Source organism: Neophocaena asiaeorientalis, unplaced genomic scaffold (genome assembly GCF_003031525.2).
Source record: "Neophocaena asiaeorientalis asiaeorientalis breed wild unplaced genomic scaffold, Neophocaena_asiaeorientalis_V1.1 scaffold91, whole genome shotgun sequence".
NCBI classification, from domain to species: Eukaryota; Metazoa; Chordata; class Mammalia; order Artiodactyla; family Phocoenidae; genus Neophocaena; species Neophocaena asiaeorientalis.
Window position 1 is genome coordinate 14,564,420 of NW_020173198.1, and position 17,334 is coordinate 14,581,753.

The following is a 17,334-nucleotide window of genomic DNA, read 5'->3' on the forward strand; positions in this document are numbered from 1 at the left end:
CTCACCCCAGTCCTCCCTACCCAGGCACAACTCAATCACATTATTCGGGGCTCAGTTCAAACATCACCATCTCAGAGACGTCTTCTCAGACACCCTCCCCACTGGTTTTTCCTTTACCTCTTTTAGTTATCATGAACTAAACTCCATACTTCATTCAGACTTCCTTAGTTTCTCCCTAATATCCTTTTTCTATTCTAGGATCCCATCCTGGATATCACGTTATACCCAGCTGTCATATCTCCTTAGGCTCCTCTTGGTTGTGACGGTTTCTCAGACCTTCCTTCCTTACAGTTTGAGGAGACTGGTCCTCATTTTGTAGCATGCCCCTCAATCTGGGGCATTCTGACTGACGTTTTTCTGATAATTAGACTGGGGTTATGGGTTTCTGGGAGGAAGACCGCAGAGGGGAAGTGCTCCTCTCATCACATCGTATCAAGGGTACAGGCTATTGACATGACTTATGGCTGTGGATGTTCATCTGAATCATTTGGCCAAGAGAATGTTGGTCAAGTTCCTCCACTGGAAAGTGACTTTTCCTCCTCCTTGCATCCCACACCCTTTGGAAGCAAGTCATTAAGCACAGCCCACACTTAAGGATTAAGGAGTTCTGTTCTGTCTCCCTGAGGGAGGAACAGCTACATAAATTACTGGGAATTCTCCTGTATAGATCTGTCCCCTCCCCCCATCTTGATTTTACTTTATAGCATGTATAACTACAGGTATCCCCACCTTTTCGAAAAGTTTGCCTTAGGCCACTTCGCTTTTATGAAAGACCTACATTAGTACCTCTTTTTCTAACCAAAAGAAACCTGAAAAGGATTTTCCCTTTTACAAAAATAGGCAAAAAGCAGAAATAGCATTGAGCGTTGGTGTTGCAGCAACCGTTATAGAGGCGGCAGGCACCCCATGCAGCGGGAGCGGCCCCGCCAAGCTCCTTCCCGGGAACCCCACTCAGCACCTCAGCGTCAAGCTGCCGTAGCTCTGAACTGTGTCTGGGAGCATTGGTGCTTTACCTCCATTTATTTTGTGAATCTGTTACCAAGATGCGTCCTAAGGTAATTGCATCTTGGCTTTACGCCATCTTGTCCTACAAAAGGTTTCATAGGACCGCTCTACTTTTGGATCCCGGGGGGGAAACCTGCACCTGGATTTTCTGTTTTCTATTTACTGGTTTGCTTGTTTCTTGTCTGCCTTCCCCAACTAGGATGTGGGCTTCCTGAGAGTAGCTGCCTTATCTGTCTTGTTCTCCACCAGAACTCCAGTGTCTAGTCCAGGGCCTGGCACACGGCAAGTGCTCACTACACATCTCTGGAGTGGAGCAATGGATGACAGGCCACCGGGGGTGGTTTTGGCGGCAGGCAGGGCTGGCAATGATGCACAGCAGCTGTGGCGTGCAGGGCGCCCCACTCAGCCTGCGATCAGTGTGTGCACAGTGCCTTCACCGGGGGATGTCGCAGCCTCGCCACCTTTCTGGGACTCTGTTAGGCGTGACCGTGCTTGCAACTATCCTCTGGCTTGAGGACTGCATCCCCACATGCCCACGTGGGCCCGGACGCGGAGGAGGGGGCTTGCCTGCACCAGGCCCTTCCCTCCCAATGTGGTCTGGAGTCAGACGCCGCAGATCAGAGTCTCCCACAGCCGACCCTCTCACACAGGTGGGGGCTGATCCCGCAGCCGACCCTCTCACACAGGTGGGGGCTGACACATGATTTTTAAGTGGAATGTGCCTGCATAGTTTTGTATTTATTTTAATGTGCATTAGAAGAAAATTCTAGCTGCACAGAAAACCTGTTCTTTTGTGGATGTTACTGCTTAGGATGAAGCTAAATTTAAGAAAAAACAAGTGAATCAATTCACCAAGAGCTACGGAGTAAACAGCAGTCCACGCAGCCTGCGGCCACGGCAAAGGGCGGGAGGTGCTGCAGACTGCTGTCTGAGAAGCACCATTCTCTCTCGTACTCGCATCCTCCCCTCCACCAGCCTCCTTCAGATGCCTCCCAACTACCCCCGTCTTCTCCAAAGTGGGGTGCAGACACACTTCGGTGGGTATGCCAGATGATTCGCTAGGCAGTACCTCTTTTATTTTTAATTATCATCTTTTAAAAATCTACTTTGTGTTATGATGTACATAACATTTGTACATTAATACATATATGTATAGTTTACAATAAATGTATATCTATTGGGGAGATGCATGTTCAATTATGTATTTATTTCTGTTTACTACTAGGGCGTGCCATCAAAGACATCTGAAGACTACCAAGTGAGATGATGGTGCCAATCTCCGGCTTCTGCCCTGTGACCTTTGACCTGCTTCCCATAGTGCTGCGAGGCCCCCTTCCTCCTCGACTGCCTGGCTGACACAGCAGGAACTCAGCTCCAAGGACTCCCCAAGGTTCCGGGGCCAAGCCCTAGTGCCTCCACCTGCTGTGACATGGTTGTCCCTTTCTGGCTTTTTCATCTCCCTAGACTCTGAGAATTCTGGAATAGAGGAGAGGTTAAAGACAATCCAGTCTAGCGCTCACCAAACTTTGCTGAGCAGGTGCATATTAATTCTGAATGACAATTTCCCAGGGCACCACCATGGTAAGAGGTGAGAGCAGAGCTGCTCCAGGTACAGAGTGGGTGGGCAGGTGCCCGAACATCTCCAACCACGGGTTCCCTCATGGCCTCCACAGAGGCCCCTAAAGCTCCTTTCTGGAATTCTGGAGCTTCCCACACGATGGCCTGAAAACCACTAGTTTGGTCCTGAATACTGAATCTGAAGAAACAGAAACCCAGAAGTATGACTCAACACAGCTAGAAAAGCAGCAGCAGAAGCCAAGCCTGCTCCCCCTCCCACCTCCTAGGTCACGCCCTGGTGCAGAACCAGGCCCACAAGGGAATCTCCATGCACAACGAGGTTTCTGAACCTCGGCTGTGTCACGCTGGTTCTCACAGCTGCGCCCCTGTTCCCCCCGACATACTCCTCTTCCAGCTGGCATGGTTGTGGGATGAGCTGCTCCACTTAGTTTTCTAGGTAAAATACACAATGCTTCTTTCAAAGCCAAACAGGTTTTTCCTCTTCTTTTAAGCAATTTTATCCAAACAACTCTTAAAAGTAGTGATGCTTACCTAGCTCTGCCAGCTCCCTGCAATTGTATGCAAAATGCTATGTGGGCATGAGAGGAGTGGGTAATAGGTTTTTGAGGAGAGGGTCTCGCCAGATTCTCACCGTTCCAAAATGGATTCTACAGCCATCTTCAAAAGTGGCTGCCGAAGAGCATCTGGCCTGTCTTGGTGATCGAGGGTCAAAGGGCACCCCTCTTTATGCCACACCAGGAGGTCCGGCATGGTTCTGCACAGCCTTGTGGGCCCCCACTGCCACACCTCTCTGCTGACACTATGCCCGCCTCAGAGAGGCCTAGCTCCCCTCCCAAGGTGCATTCGTCACGCTGCCGCCACCAGGGAAAGCACAACAGTGGGCTCACGTGGACACAGATTTCCACTGATGGTCCCTGAGGCCAGGACCCAGGTGCTGATGATGAATTCCCAGGGGGCTCCATCTGACCTTCAGTTATTAGGTTCTTTACCATGAGCTCCCACCCCACCAGGTTTCTGTTTTGGAGTCTGAAAGGACTGCAGCAACACTCTAGCCCAGTTTTGCTCAAACTTCAGTCATTTGCCTGCCTTTACAATCCCTGCCATATCTGTGTGTTGCTTGTACTATTTGTTATTAATCATTTTATTTGAACTCCCACTTTTTTTTTTTTTTTTACTTAAATACATTTTCAACGAAAACTTTAAATCACTCCTATATCCTTCAATTGAGCAATCCCACTCGCAGGAACTTATCTGGAAGATACACCTCCAACGATACAAAAATGCACACTTACAAGGGTATTCAGTGCACTATTACTTGTAATTGCAAAATACTGGAAACTACCTAAATGTCTGAGCATAAAGATTGGTTGAATCAACTATGGTATGCACAGTGCAGCTGGGAAAGGAATGAGGAAGATCGCTGGTGAACTGATACGGAGTGATTTCCGGAGATAGTGCTAAGTGAAGAGAGCCAAGTGCCAAAGAGCATACACCGTGGGCTATACCCTGCATGTAAGAAAGAAGGGAAAATAAGGAAGCATACCTACCTCTGCTGCTTTTTACACAAAGAAACGCAGGAAGGATATTCCAGAGAACAATAAGTTAGTTATCTACAAGAGGGAGGGGAACAGGATGGAAAGAATGTGGGAGGAAGGACACTTCTTTGTACAAACCCTTTTGCAAAAGTTTTGGGTTTGTTAACATTCCAAATTATTTAAAAAAAAAAAAGAAATTAAATCAATACGAATGAGAAGGGAGAACCCTAAACTAAAACAAACAAACAAACAACAACAAAAAAAGACCAAAATATATTTCAAATGAATACCATACCTATCCTGAAGGGGGAAAAGAAAGGAAAGGCAGACAGATCCAAGTAGTTCATGACACAATACTTGACTCTATACCCTCAATTTGTGGACTGGGGATACATGAAGTATTTGGTGGTGGTGGGGAGCAGGGAACTGCAAACAACCCTGAACTCTTTATTTATCAAACAATGAACAGTTCTGGAACTTTTAAAAGATGTATTATAGGATTGAGCAAATCGTAAATGTTTTGATGTCACTGGGAGCCAGGGCTCTCGCTGTAAAAGAAGAGACATCTAAATCTGGAGTGGGAGAAGGCAAGAAAGGACCCTCTGGGAATTAACTGGAATTGGAGGAATCGGTAATGTGTATTTTGTATACATACATGCATATATTTCCTAGCTCTGTGCACTGGAAGGGCCAAAAAGCAAGACACCCCATGTAGTCATGAGCACATCTGGTGCCCAGATCTTGGCCTCTAACACCATCGCCCATTGAAAGGAACCAGGGCTTTTCAGAGAAATTAACCCTGAGGAAGGGCACAGTAGGTGGGAAATGAACCTTGAATACCTTGTTATGACAGAAAGTGTCAGGACTGATTGAAAAAAAATGATGGCGGCAGATCACAAAGACATAGGAGCCAGCTTGAAAGGATTCTCAAGGGCCAAATCTGGGATGATTTGAGTATCAAATTAATTAAACACAGTAATGAAATAGAAACCACTAAAAAACTGGAATCCATGAGTCTGTGCCAAGAAGAGATAGATAAATAACTAAATGAATGGGAAGAAGGGAGGAATCTTGCTTACAATGGAATACCGAGTGCTGACACTGGAAAACCAACATTGTACCACCATCCTGGTAAAGACTGGGTCAGCAAGAATCATCAATGAATGCCATATCTAAGGGGGAGTTTTTTTTAACTTAAGTATGGTTGACTTACAATATTGTGTTAGTTTCAGGTGTACAGCAAAGTACACACACATATATATATTCTTGAACATATATATATTCTTTTTCAGATTCTTTTTCATTATAGGTTATTACAAGATATTGAATATACAGTTCCCCGTGCTATACAGTAGGTCCCGTTGTGTATATCTATTGATCTCATACTCTTAATTTATCCCTCCCCACCACTTACCCTTTTGTAACCGTAAGTTTGTTTTCTATGTCTGTGAGTCTGTTTTGTAAGTAAGTTCATTTGCATTTTTTAGATTCCATGTATAAGGGATATATGGTATTTGTCTTTCCCTGTCTGACTTACTTCACTTAGTATGATCATCTCTAGGTCCATCTGTGTTGCTGCAAGTGGCGTTATTTCATTCTTTTTTATGGCTGAGTAATATTCCATTGTATATATACACCACATCTTTATCCATTCATCTGCTAATGAACACTTAGGTTGCTTCCATGTCTTGGGTATTGTAAATAGTGCTGCTATGAACATTGGGGTATGTGTATCTTTTCCAATTAGGATTTTTGTTCTTTCTGGATATATGCCCAGGAGTGGGAATGCTGGTTCATACGGTAAAACTATTTTTAGTTTTTAAAGGAATATCCATACTGTTTTCCACAGTGGCTGCACCCAGTTTATTGGGTTGGCCAAAAGGCTCCTTCGGTTTTTAAAGTAAAAATAAAAGACACATTTTTCATTTTCACCAAGAACTTTATTGAACGACATATTTACCATTTTCTTCCCCACCTTCTGCCATTTTTCAGGCAGCTTCATAATTCCATCTTCCCAAAACTTTTTATCTTTTTGAGCAAAGAACTGTTCCAGGTGCCTTTTACAGTCTCCAGGGAATTGAAATTTTTTCCATGAGGAGAATTTTGTAAAGACCGAAATAAATGGAAATCTGAAGGTGCAATGTCTGGTGTGAATATTGCAGATGAATTGGAACTTACCAGCCAAGATGTAACAGTTTTTGCCTGGTCATCGAAGAAACATGTAGTCTTGCATTATCCTGATGGAAGATTATGCGTTTTCTGTTGACTAATTCTCGATGCTTTTTTGCTGCTTTCAGTTGGCCTAAATGGGAGTAGTATTTGTTGGAATTAATTGTTTGGTTTTCTGGAAAAAGGTCATAGAGGACTCCCTTCCAATCGCACCATATACACAACATCACCTTCTTTGGATGAAGACCAGCCTTTGGTGTGGCGGGTGGTGGTTCATTTCGCTTGCCCCACGGTCTCTTCCGTTCCACATTATTGTACGGCATCCTCTTTTCACTGCCTGTCACAATTTGCTTTAAAAACAGAACGCTTTCCTTACGCTGAAGTAGAGAATCGCATGAGGAAATACGGTCAAGAAGGTTTTCTTCCGCTTAACTTACGTGGAACCCAAACACAAAAGCGATTAACGTAACCAAGCTGGTGCAAATGATTTTCAACGCTTGATTTGGTTATTTTGAGTAGGTCGGCTATCTCCCGTGTGGTATAACGTTGACTGTTCTCAATTAATGTCTCGGTTTGATCTCTATCAACTTCAACTGGTCGACCCAACCCTGGAGCATCATCCAGCGAGAAATCTCCAGCACTAAACTTCACAAACCACTTCTGACGCGTTCCATCAGTCACAGCACCTTCTCCATACACTGCACAAATCTTTTTTTGCGTTTCAGTTGTGTTTTTACCTTTCTTGAAATAATAAAGCATAATATGCCGAAAATGTTGCTTTTTTCTTCCATCTTCAATATTAAAATGTCTACACAAAAATTCACCAATTTTGATTTTTTTTTTTTTAAATGCACACTGATATGACAGCTATCACAATACAATCTAACAAAATTGTTTCAAATGAAGTTAAAGACAACTAAGCACTACTGGAGCCATCTTATGGAAAAAACCAAATGAAAATTTTGGCCAACCCAATACATCCCCGCCAACAGTGCAGGAGGGTTCTAAGGGGGAATTTTAATGAGGCACAGGATATCTGCATTATCTCCAAGTGTTTCCCCATGGATTGCTAATTAGTTGCTAAGAAAAGGGAAAGTAACGATACAGTGCAGAAACTAGGCCTTACCTTAATCAGGTGGCCAAAATTAACGTCGCCTACGAAGGACAGACAGAAGGGCATCATGTGCCCCCAGATGTCAACAGGTGTTCTTTATACTATTTTTGCTTTTTTCACTTTTTATAAATTTGAAATTATTTTCAAATAAAATATTTTTAGCAATTGCTACAATCAGCATAAAACCAGTATAAACAGAAAGCAACTGTGGAAATATACACACGATGAATAAACAAAACAGTGCTGAGGCCTGTTGTGCGCATGGAAAGGGGTGATGAGGGAAAGTGAGGGGGTGTCAGACACATACACCCACCACGAGGCTCCCCTGAAGCCGAGCTCTCGGCAAAAATCCTCACACTATGGTCTTCAAGGCCCTCTCTGTCCCACCCAAAGCCATCTCCATGTCCACAGTTGGGGCAATGCTGATCTAGCGGAATCTCGGCAGCTTACTGAAGGGAAACTGAGGCGCAGAGGGATCAGGAGGTGGGCTCTGCCCCTGGCTGCTGTAGGCGCCTCTTCCAGCTCTGCACATCAGCTGTGTCATGTAAAGGAGCATCTGTGCGATATCAGCTCCTGTGCCAGGCACCGTGGCCCATGATCGTGAAGGCTCCAGCACCCGAGCCTGCTGGTGGGGGGAGCCCTCACACCACTGAGTTTTGAGCCTCTGGGAGTGGAGAGACATGCCTGTGAAGCTGCCAGGCTGGGAGCAAGAACCCAAATGTCCAGCTCCTCTGGCTTCAGCAGGCCCTGACTGGGCCCTCCTTGGCCTCTATTGTTTCCACAATAACCTCCAAAAGCAAAAGAGGATCTGCACATCCATATTCACAGCAGCATTATTCACAGTAGCCAAAAGGTGGAAGCAACCCAGGTGTCCAGCTGGTGTCCAGCAACCAACGCCCAGCTGACTTGGCAGGTTCAAAGTCAGTGCCATTCCCTTCCCTCCATGCCCACGTGGGGATTCAAGATAGGAGTAAGCTTTGAAGGTCAGGCTGTGAAACTGATGCCTACACTTTTTCCATAAGCAAAAAACCTATTTTTCCACAGGCCAAACCCTATTTTTCAAACAAGAAGTTCAAACGATTCATTCTCTTGTCCTAGGCCCATTTACTAAGTTACTGCTCTAACTGAATCCAAAAAGAGATGACGGTCCTTCCAGACTGAAGAGGAGACTGACATGGAAGTGCATCTGGGTGGACTCGCCTCTGGCCAGAGGGACCAGGGCACCCTGGTCTTCCTTTCAGCACTCAACTTCTGAAAAGTGAGGGGGCCCTGTGATTTTTTTTTGGTTTCAGAATGAGTTGCCCATCACTTGGGACCCGAGGCAGAGCACATTTCTTTGCAAACTGGGGGTGAGAGTGGAGGGTCCAGGGGTGCATATTCATTTCACACAACTCTTGTCAGGGCTTAAATGTGGAGGAGGTGTGAATTCTGGGTGCTGCATTTGTAGGAAAAAAAACAAGTCAATGCCACATACAAATCAGGTCATGGCAGAACTGTGACTCGTGACATGTCTTTTGACTCCTGTGCTTTACGCCACCTTTCTAAGTAAAGATTTCACCACTGAAATGGATGAAAATGGCAGGGTATGCAGGGGGGAACTGGCGCCAGCATCTCTTTACTCAGAGTCAAGGCTGTCATCAAGCCCCTAGATCCAGGGACAATGCAAGAAAGCACGCTAGAGAAGAAATGACTTGGAGGAGAAAATAGCCACATGTCCACCTCAAAACAGGAAGGGAATGGAAAAGAAAAATAAAATACAGGAAGGGAGAAGATGGCCTGAGGAAAATGGCGGAGTACACAGAAATAGTGTGGCTTTCTAAGGGAACACCTGCTGTTTCTGCTGGCCTGGCACCCACGCCCCCTTCTTCTGATAAATGCGCCTCATTTCTTTCTGAGGCAGTCACCTTAGGGTAGAAACACAGGGCCTGGCCACTCAGCACAGAACATCCCTCTACAGGGTGGGCAAGCCAGGTCCGTCAGCACCAACGAGCATCGGCTCCCAGACTCCAGCTGCAGCCCGTGGGAAGGAGCAGCTCCCTTTCCACTCGGTGGTAGGCTGGCAGGATGCGAGCCTCACACGGCCAATGGTTGTCTGTGCACCCGGTCCAGCCCCGCCCAGGCCTCCCAGTCGCATGAACAATAACTGCCTTCTTCGCTTGAGCTAGTCTGAGTTGAATGTCTAAATCTTACAAGAATCCTAACATAGCCTCATTTAAAAAAAAAAAAGTCATTGCATTTCCTACGGTCACAACTTCCAGATGGGGAAAATGAGGTCCAGAGCTTGAGGAGGCCATCCAAGGCACACAATAGGTCTAGCTGGTGAGATAGGACCATAGGTCCCATCTCCCATCTCCTAGGCACCTCCCCCATCTATACTGTCCTCTGGCTTGAAAATGTGCCTGACACCCTTCCAAGTCACAGGAATTAACAGCTGTGTGGTTTCACCCAAACACAGATACAGTCTAAGGAGAGAACACCTTCAAACAGGAGACTAACTAAGAGATCAAATAAACAATTCAAAAAGCCCCAGAATACAGCTGCTGCTGCCCAGTTAGGTGTCTCTTTGCTGGACAGGCCTGTGAAAGTTGTATTTATTTACAGTGAGCTGGGTGGGAAGACAAATATGCATTCGAGAAAGCAGGAGGGCACTACAAAGGCAAGGAGTCGCGGAGAGCCTCGCTCCACCGGGCTCTGAAGTCTACATCAGCCGTCCAAGTAAAGCCTCTGGGGAAATTCCTGGGCCCTGCCTGGCACAACCTGGCTGAGTAACCGCCCAGAAAACAGTGTTTTGGAGGCTGGTGAACATTTTTCCCCGTGCCCCCTGCGCAGGGCACGTGGGCCCAGCCTGCAGGGAGTCCTTCCCCCGACCCCAACCTGGGAGCTGGGACGGCAGCCTTGCTGAACCTCTGAAGCCCCTGTGCGCCAGGACTGGGCCACCTGGCTGAGTCATTTGACTGTGTGTTTGAGGCCAAGCCTGCCCTTGTCCACACCACGGTTAGTCACGGCTCTGGCCTGGTTAGACAGCAGCCCTTAAAAGGACTGGAACAAAAGAGGTAGCATCTTTCCAAAACAAAACTGACGAGAACACAGGGTGCAAAATGGGGTGAAGTCGTCCTTTTCCCCCCCACCGTATGGCTACAGGACAGCTAAACCCAGGGGTTTAAGCAGACAGTTTTCTCCCAAGTTAGAAAAAAAGTCAAAACGATCCAAATAAGCAAACACGTATGGCTTACCTTGTGTCTGCCCCTCACCTCCCCACCAAAGTGACATTTGTTGGCAAAGGTTTCCCAAGCCAAAAAGGAATTCCTAAACCAAGATGCTTACGTGCACACTTTGAACAGAAGTAAAAGCGTACTAGAGATCTCAGCCTTAAAAAGAGGGCTGGTGGCACTGGGGAGACACTAGTTATACTTATCGAAATGTGATCGGAGCATTCGCTGAGAACTGCCAAGAAAATCAGAATGGGGCCAGCAGGGTGGGGATGGGGTGGGGTTTGGCTGCCCAATTGCAGCAAACCCCCCAAAACAAATGTGTTCTCAGTCACTGATTTACTGAGCTGCTCTGTTCTCCAGCTTCAGAGGCCCTGGACGCACACAGTCCGGGCTGATGGGCTGGGGAGCTGACTGCAGAGCAGCCACTGCTAGCCCAGGACCCAGGACGATGGCTCGCAGGACATGCTCCCCACACCCCCAGCAGAACACAGCTGGGAGCTGAGGAGAGCCCGTGTCTGTCCCAAGAGGTGTGGTGGGAGCTCCCCACTGGCAAGCAGAGCCCCTACCCCACTTGATCCCATCACCTCCTCCACCCTGAGTGCCTGGGGCCATGGCCAGAGACCCCCATCTGTGTGGCTGTGAGCCCGGCCCATGACACAAGCAGCTGGACCGTTCAAGCTTGCTTCATCCCAGAGCAGACAACGCTCTCCAGATGGAGGAGGTGTTAGCATCTAAACGAGAAGGAGGTGAAAAATAAACCAGAATCACTCCTGACAACGGCAGAAAAGAGGACAAAACGATTCTGTTTATTGAGAACATAGGCACCAAACACAAGTGTACCTCACTCTAAACAGATGAGGGCTTGAAAAAAATCTTAATGTAAGAATCTAGGGGATTATATTTGATGCCAAAAAACCATAATCTTATTAAAAGCACCTGATTTCATTAAACATGGGCTATTTTTCTTCCTGCAGTGCACTGGAAATAATGACTTCTGTCAAAAATCATAATCCCGGGTTATCGGGAGTAATAAGAACAGCAGTAATGATAAAGATGACAATAATAACAGCAGTAACAGTAGCAGGAGATACTTATGACATGTGCCAGGCACTGCTCTGAGCATGTTACTTGTATTAATCTGTTTAATTCTCTTAATAACAAAGTAAATACTATTTGTTAGCCTCTTTTGACAGATGGGGAGACGGAGGCACGGGGCTAAAAGGAAAGGGCCTTGCTCCAAGCCACCCATCCGACAAGGGCAGGCCTTGAACCAGATCTGCCCACAGCTGCTTCCCAGTGGCTGGCTGTGTAGAATGAGGTACACCGGTGCCTGGAATGACAGCTGCACCCACTGACACACAAGGGGGACCAGACACAGAGGACAGCCTGGCTGTCAGGTCGGCGTTCCCGGGCGCAACTCACCTTCACTCTCCCCACTCGTCTTGGTGCCTTTTGAACCACCCTCTGTACCTTTAGCCTTCTCGGCGTCTTCTTGGGCATCCTCGGCGGGCCCTTTCTCCTCATCTTCTTCCTCCCCAACGTTTTTGTAGTTGGGTCTCTTTTGCACCCGCCTCTTGCCCTTGTGCTTGTTCATCTCAAGGGACCGCTCTAGCGTCTCCGTGGGTTTAATGAAGCACCGAATGCTAGGCTTGGCCTGGAAAGTCAAACCAAGGTAACAGACGGATTTGAACGTTGCAATCTCACTGGCTCCTATCAAGCTTCCTGAGAGTTTCTGCCCCAAGAAATTCCTTTCAACACAACAAATTCTACCTCCTCGTTGATTATTATGACCCTTATTAACATCATCACTATTAAATAATCTAAACCATAGCACCAGCTACCATTTATTGCCCACAGTCCTAAGTCACTCTGCACTTAACCTACACCAGCTCCCTGCTTCCCAAAGGTCAGAAACACACTTTGAAAGTGGTACTTTTATGGTACTTTCTATGTGCCCGATGCTGTTCTAAGGGCTCTGACTATATTATCTCACTTAAAGTTTACAAAAACCCCACAAAATAGTACTGTTGCTATGACCATGTTATGCTCAGATGAGAAAACTGAGGTTCAGAAATGTTACGTGACCGCCCAAGGCCACACAGCCAGGAGGTGGCAAAGCTGGGATTCAAAACCACTTACCATCTGCACAATTTATGTCTTAACCACAGCACACTATTAACTTCTAATTTAAATATATTTATTTTAAAAGGAACTGTATATCACAACAGAAATGGAACACCAGTGTACCTTGCTAATATAACAATCAAAAGTAGAAAAGAAAAAGCAATGTGTATTGGATGTAACCAAATGCTGGCTGTCTTTGGAAGGGGAGCCTGGCAAGTATGAGTAATAAGTTAAAGCTCGTCCCCAAAGGAAGCCTGCCCCCAAGGAAGACGTTTTCCCCTGAAAAGTCGGAAGGCTTCTAAGGGAAATGAACAAGACCTGTGTGTCACCATGGTTCATATCCTGCATTGTGGAAAACATGGCTGTACCTCAGTCCTTATAGCAACCACGAGATGTAGGGATTATCAGTCCCATTTTACAGATGAGAAATGAGGCTCAGAAGGGTTAAGTGACTTGCCCAACGTCACACAGCTACTGAGCTGCAGAGTCAGAATCTGAAATGAAGCTTGCCCAATCCCAAAGCCCACGCTCTTTCTAAATAATAGTGCTTCACCAGGAGCTCAAACTCAGTTCCATGTTTAGTGCTCTTTAAGAAGTATTTACATGCAAATGAACCAGGTCTAGAAAGTAGCAAAGACCACACACACAAAAAAATTGTCCCTGATTTGTTTGGGGCAGGATTCTGATTGAAGTGTTTTTCTCCAGGGTCTGGATGGTATTCCGACATCATTTTGTCATTGAAAAACAGAAAAGTTTTAAAGTAAACTTTTCCATTATCTTGATATGGTCTATCAATCTTATGAATTTACCCCAAACAACCACCAATTGTGTTCTGGGGGCCACTGTACCTTGCCAATAAGTGGAATGTGCTCCAAGAACACAGATTAATTTCAATAACACTCAAAACAAAACCTAATTGAAAGTTAAATTAGCATCTAAATCCAGACATTAATTTTTATTTACCTACTTTGGATTATTCATCCACAAAAATGACAGATAAATTGAGACATGATTCTACTGTCCAAGAAACCCAGATAGTGAATTACAGATGCCAATAACCAAGAGCCCAGAGAAGGGAGCGTTCCGGGCGCGCACCACTTGACAGACAGCATCAATCAGAGCCCACTTAGGACGCTGTGAGATTGAACGCAGCCCCGGATGCCCCCCATATCCTCTCCTAAAGGACCCAAACCCGCTAAGTTAGGGCCCCAAGATGAAGTGACTGTTTCCTCTGATTACCACTTACTCCCAGTGAATTTTAGAGCATATCATACTCAAAGCTTTTCAGAAACAGAAAACTGAGACCAAACGCAGAGCAAAACACCACTCAGTTAGAAGCTGAGAGCAGAAATTCACATGGATAGATGCAGAAACCTCTCCCTGAGCTCTGTATAGACTTAGCTGTACAGAACAACCGGCAGCACTAAGGGAAGCGGAGCAGTGCACGAGTTCCAGGGCTGGTCAGAGCGGTGTGAACCCCAGCTGAATCCTACATGAGTGGTGGGGCCTCTCTGAGCTTCTGGCTACTTGTCTAAAACATGGAGCAATTCTGGCTTCCTAGAACTAAAGGAAATCAGGGATAGAAAGTTCCTTCAGAGCCTGGCAATGCACTAAGCAAACGACAGTTACCTTCCTTTCCCTGACTATACTAAAAAAAAAAAAAAAGTCAACTGTGAAAATGAATTCAAAAACTTTCCAAGGGGTCTGCTTTTCTCCATGATCAGGTGTTGGGGAGGGAGAGGGGAAGGATGCTTACCAGGGACATTTCAAACCTTTAAAATGCAACCTACCCAGTAAATAGCTGGAAATAACCTAAATGCCCCTCAACAGGGGAGTGATTAGGTAATTATGGTCTGTCCATAAAGTGGGAATCCACGTAGATGTTAAAACGACTGAGGACTTTTTATACCTAGATAACGCGGATGCGGAAACAGCATCAGGATGAAAAAGCAAGAACAAGAAACAAAGCAGAGTCCCTTTGGGGCAAAGCTTTATGATGGTACACACACAACTCTTCCTGGAAAGCTGCACGGGAATATAATAGCAGTTCATGTTTGGGGAAAGCAAGAAGGCAGGTGGTACGGGGTGTGCACACCCACAGAAGTGCACTTAAGAGTTTTTCATTTCTATACCTTTCTGTTTGGTTTGAAATTTCTAATCATGTATGCATGCTAACTTCTAAAAAAATTCAACAGGGACCCTTTGGACACTGGAGTTCTAGACTTTATTCCCCCCTTTTCTTCTATATTTAAAAAGCCTGATTTTTGTTGTTGTTGTTAATACTAACATCATCAAGATCCCATAGTTATCATGGAGAAGCTGATATGGTGTGGCTGGGAAGTGTGGGCAGGCATTCCTGACATTTCTGCCGCTTCTCATCAAGAGCCTTCTGGCTGCTAGCCCCCCAGGAATCTCTGTGTTACACTGGACAACCTCAGATGTTCCAGACGAAAAGCCCCTAGGAGAAGGGCCATCTCGCACCCCGCTGTGCTCTCCCACTAAACCAGGAACCTGGAGCAGGGCAAGCCTTGACAGGCTGCTGAATGGTACCATAACACATCCAACGTGATGGAGAGAACAAGAAGAAAAGGGAGGGGCGATGAAGAAAGGAGCCTAACACCTCAGGAGGTGTGCTTAGTAGAAGAGCCAGCACAGTGGAATCAACCAGAAGAAATGGGAAAGCTCACTTCAGAGTCAAAAAACAGAAGGCCTTTGGGTTTATCTTCTCATAAAGAAAGCACACCACGCATGCCTCAGAGAAAAGCCTTCTGCAAATAAGGTCTAGGTTTCCCAAAGGCTGCAGGCTCGGGTTTCACCAAGAGCTCACCTCCCAGGGCCCTGGAGCCTGAGCTGCAGGAGGCATGGAGACTCGGGCGCTCCTTGCTGACTCCAGAGATCCTGCCGGGTACCAGAGTGGGGGATGCAGGAGGGGAGCTTTGGGCTCTGTGGCTGGGACATTCAGGCTGGCTTCTGGGGTCAGAGGCAGCTGAAGACCAGCAACGCCTTCCGCCAGCCTTCATGCCTCCGACCTTTGGTCCTTGCTTCAAAGTTAAATATCGAAAAGGTAACTCCCCAGGGGTCAGCGATAACTAAGGCCTTTCAGGGGCTGTGGGATCTGAGAACAGGTTCTGCAAGGACAGTGAGAGGGGTCGGGGCAAGGGGTCAGGAGGAAGGACGGAAACATGCAAGGCCCGGGCATCTGAGTGGAAACGGAGAGGCACTATCACCAATGCCACAGACATCAAACGGAATGTCCTCCACTAGTTCTTGGTGCAGCCCTTTGAAAGACCCTGACGCAGACCGGACCAAGTTGCAATCAATCAGTCGAGGATTCCGTTCACAGTTAAAAAACAAAACTATCAACTTAAAACATGTACATGTACACCATGTTTTCCTGTGTTGATAGATATTTGCATGACAGTACACAGAGCAAGGTCTGGAAGGATACACAAACTGAAAACAGTGGTTCCTTTTGAGGAAGATACTGAGGTTGGGGGAACTTTCACTTTCTACTCTAGTCACTTCTGTATCATTCAGTTGTTTTACCCCAAGAAAGTATTACCAGTGCCATTAAAATGTAAAGAATACCTTTAAAGAATGTACCTAATGCCACTGAATTGGATACTTAAAAATGGCTAATCCATTGTAAACATTACTTGTTATAGGTATTTCATCACAATTAAAACAAAAACTTTAAAAAAGGCACCTCTGAAAGTCAGAGTGGTGATTAGCTGGTGGGAGGCGGGTGGGGTGCTGGTTACAGACTGAGAAGGAGCTGCATGGGATGCCAGAGATGTTTTCTATCTTGACCTGAATTACAAGCTTCCCCCGCAATCTGAAAGTAGAGCATTCCCATGAAACCTTCCGTAAGCCAGGACGGTGCAAAGCAAGAAGCAACTGCCTTAGGACACATCTTGCTAACAGATATGCAAAATAAATGGTGATAAAGCAGATGCTCACAGACACAGTACAAAGCTACGGGGGGTGTGACGCCGAGGTGCTGAGTGTGGTTCCCAGGAAGAAGCTTGGTGAGGCCGCTCCCGCTGCTTGGGGTGCGCACTGCCTCTGTTAACGGCTGCTGCAAAACCAACACTGTACCTTATTTTCACTTTTCACCTTTTTTCGTAAAAGTGAAAATCCTCTTTAGATTTCTTTCAGTCTTTTGCAAAGTGGTCTTTGGTAACAGAGCAGCAGCCTCAAGCAAACTTTTGAAAAGTGGGAGGCGCCTGCACACATTAATGCAATCATAGGTACAAAGCCATCAAGCAGTACAGCGAAGATTACTGCACTTTTATGCACTTGGCTCATGTTATCCCTCGATTTTAAAAAATGTTTGCTAGAGGATTTCCAATAAATTCAGATCGTCATTATGCCCTAAATATAAGCTAGGAGCAAATCAGACAACTCGAGAAGCTGGCTTCGCGGCAGTAGCCAGGGGGCTGAGCCCCGACTAAACACCAGGCGCTGGGCTAGGAGCTCACAGTCCAGCCAGGAGCTGCGATGTGCTGCTGTGCGTCCCACATGGACACTAGGAGACAGAGGACACTGTGGGCACAGAGGAAGGAGCGGGGAACTGTGCTAGGACAGGGGTGGGTGG

General features: G+C 46.3%; 1 protein-coding gene across 3 annotated transcripts in view; it reads right to left on the reverse strand.

Annotated features, from left to right (window-relative positions):
* Positions 1–17,334, reverse strand: part of CLEC16A (C-type lectin domain containing 16A) — a 208,797-nt gene that overhangs the window by 140,143 nt on the left and 51,320 nt on the right. For 2 of the 3 annotated variants that reach the window (XM_024744278.1, XM_024744276.1), the window contains exon 10: positions 12,036–12,267. In XM_024744278.1, coding sequence (XP_024600046.1) covers positions 12,036–12,267 — 232 coding nt within the window. The remainder of the gene's footprint in view (positions 1–12,035; positions 12,268–17,334) is intronic. The other variant, XM_024744277.1, reaches the window with a different exon arrangement.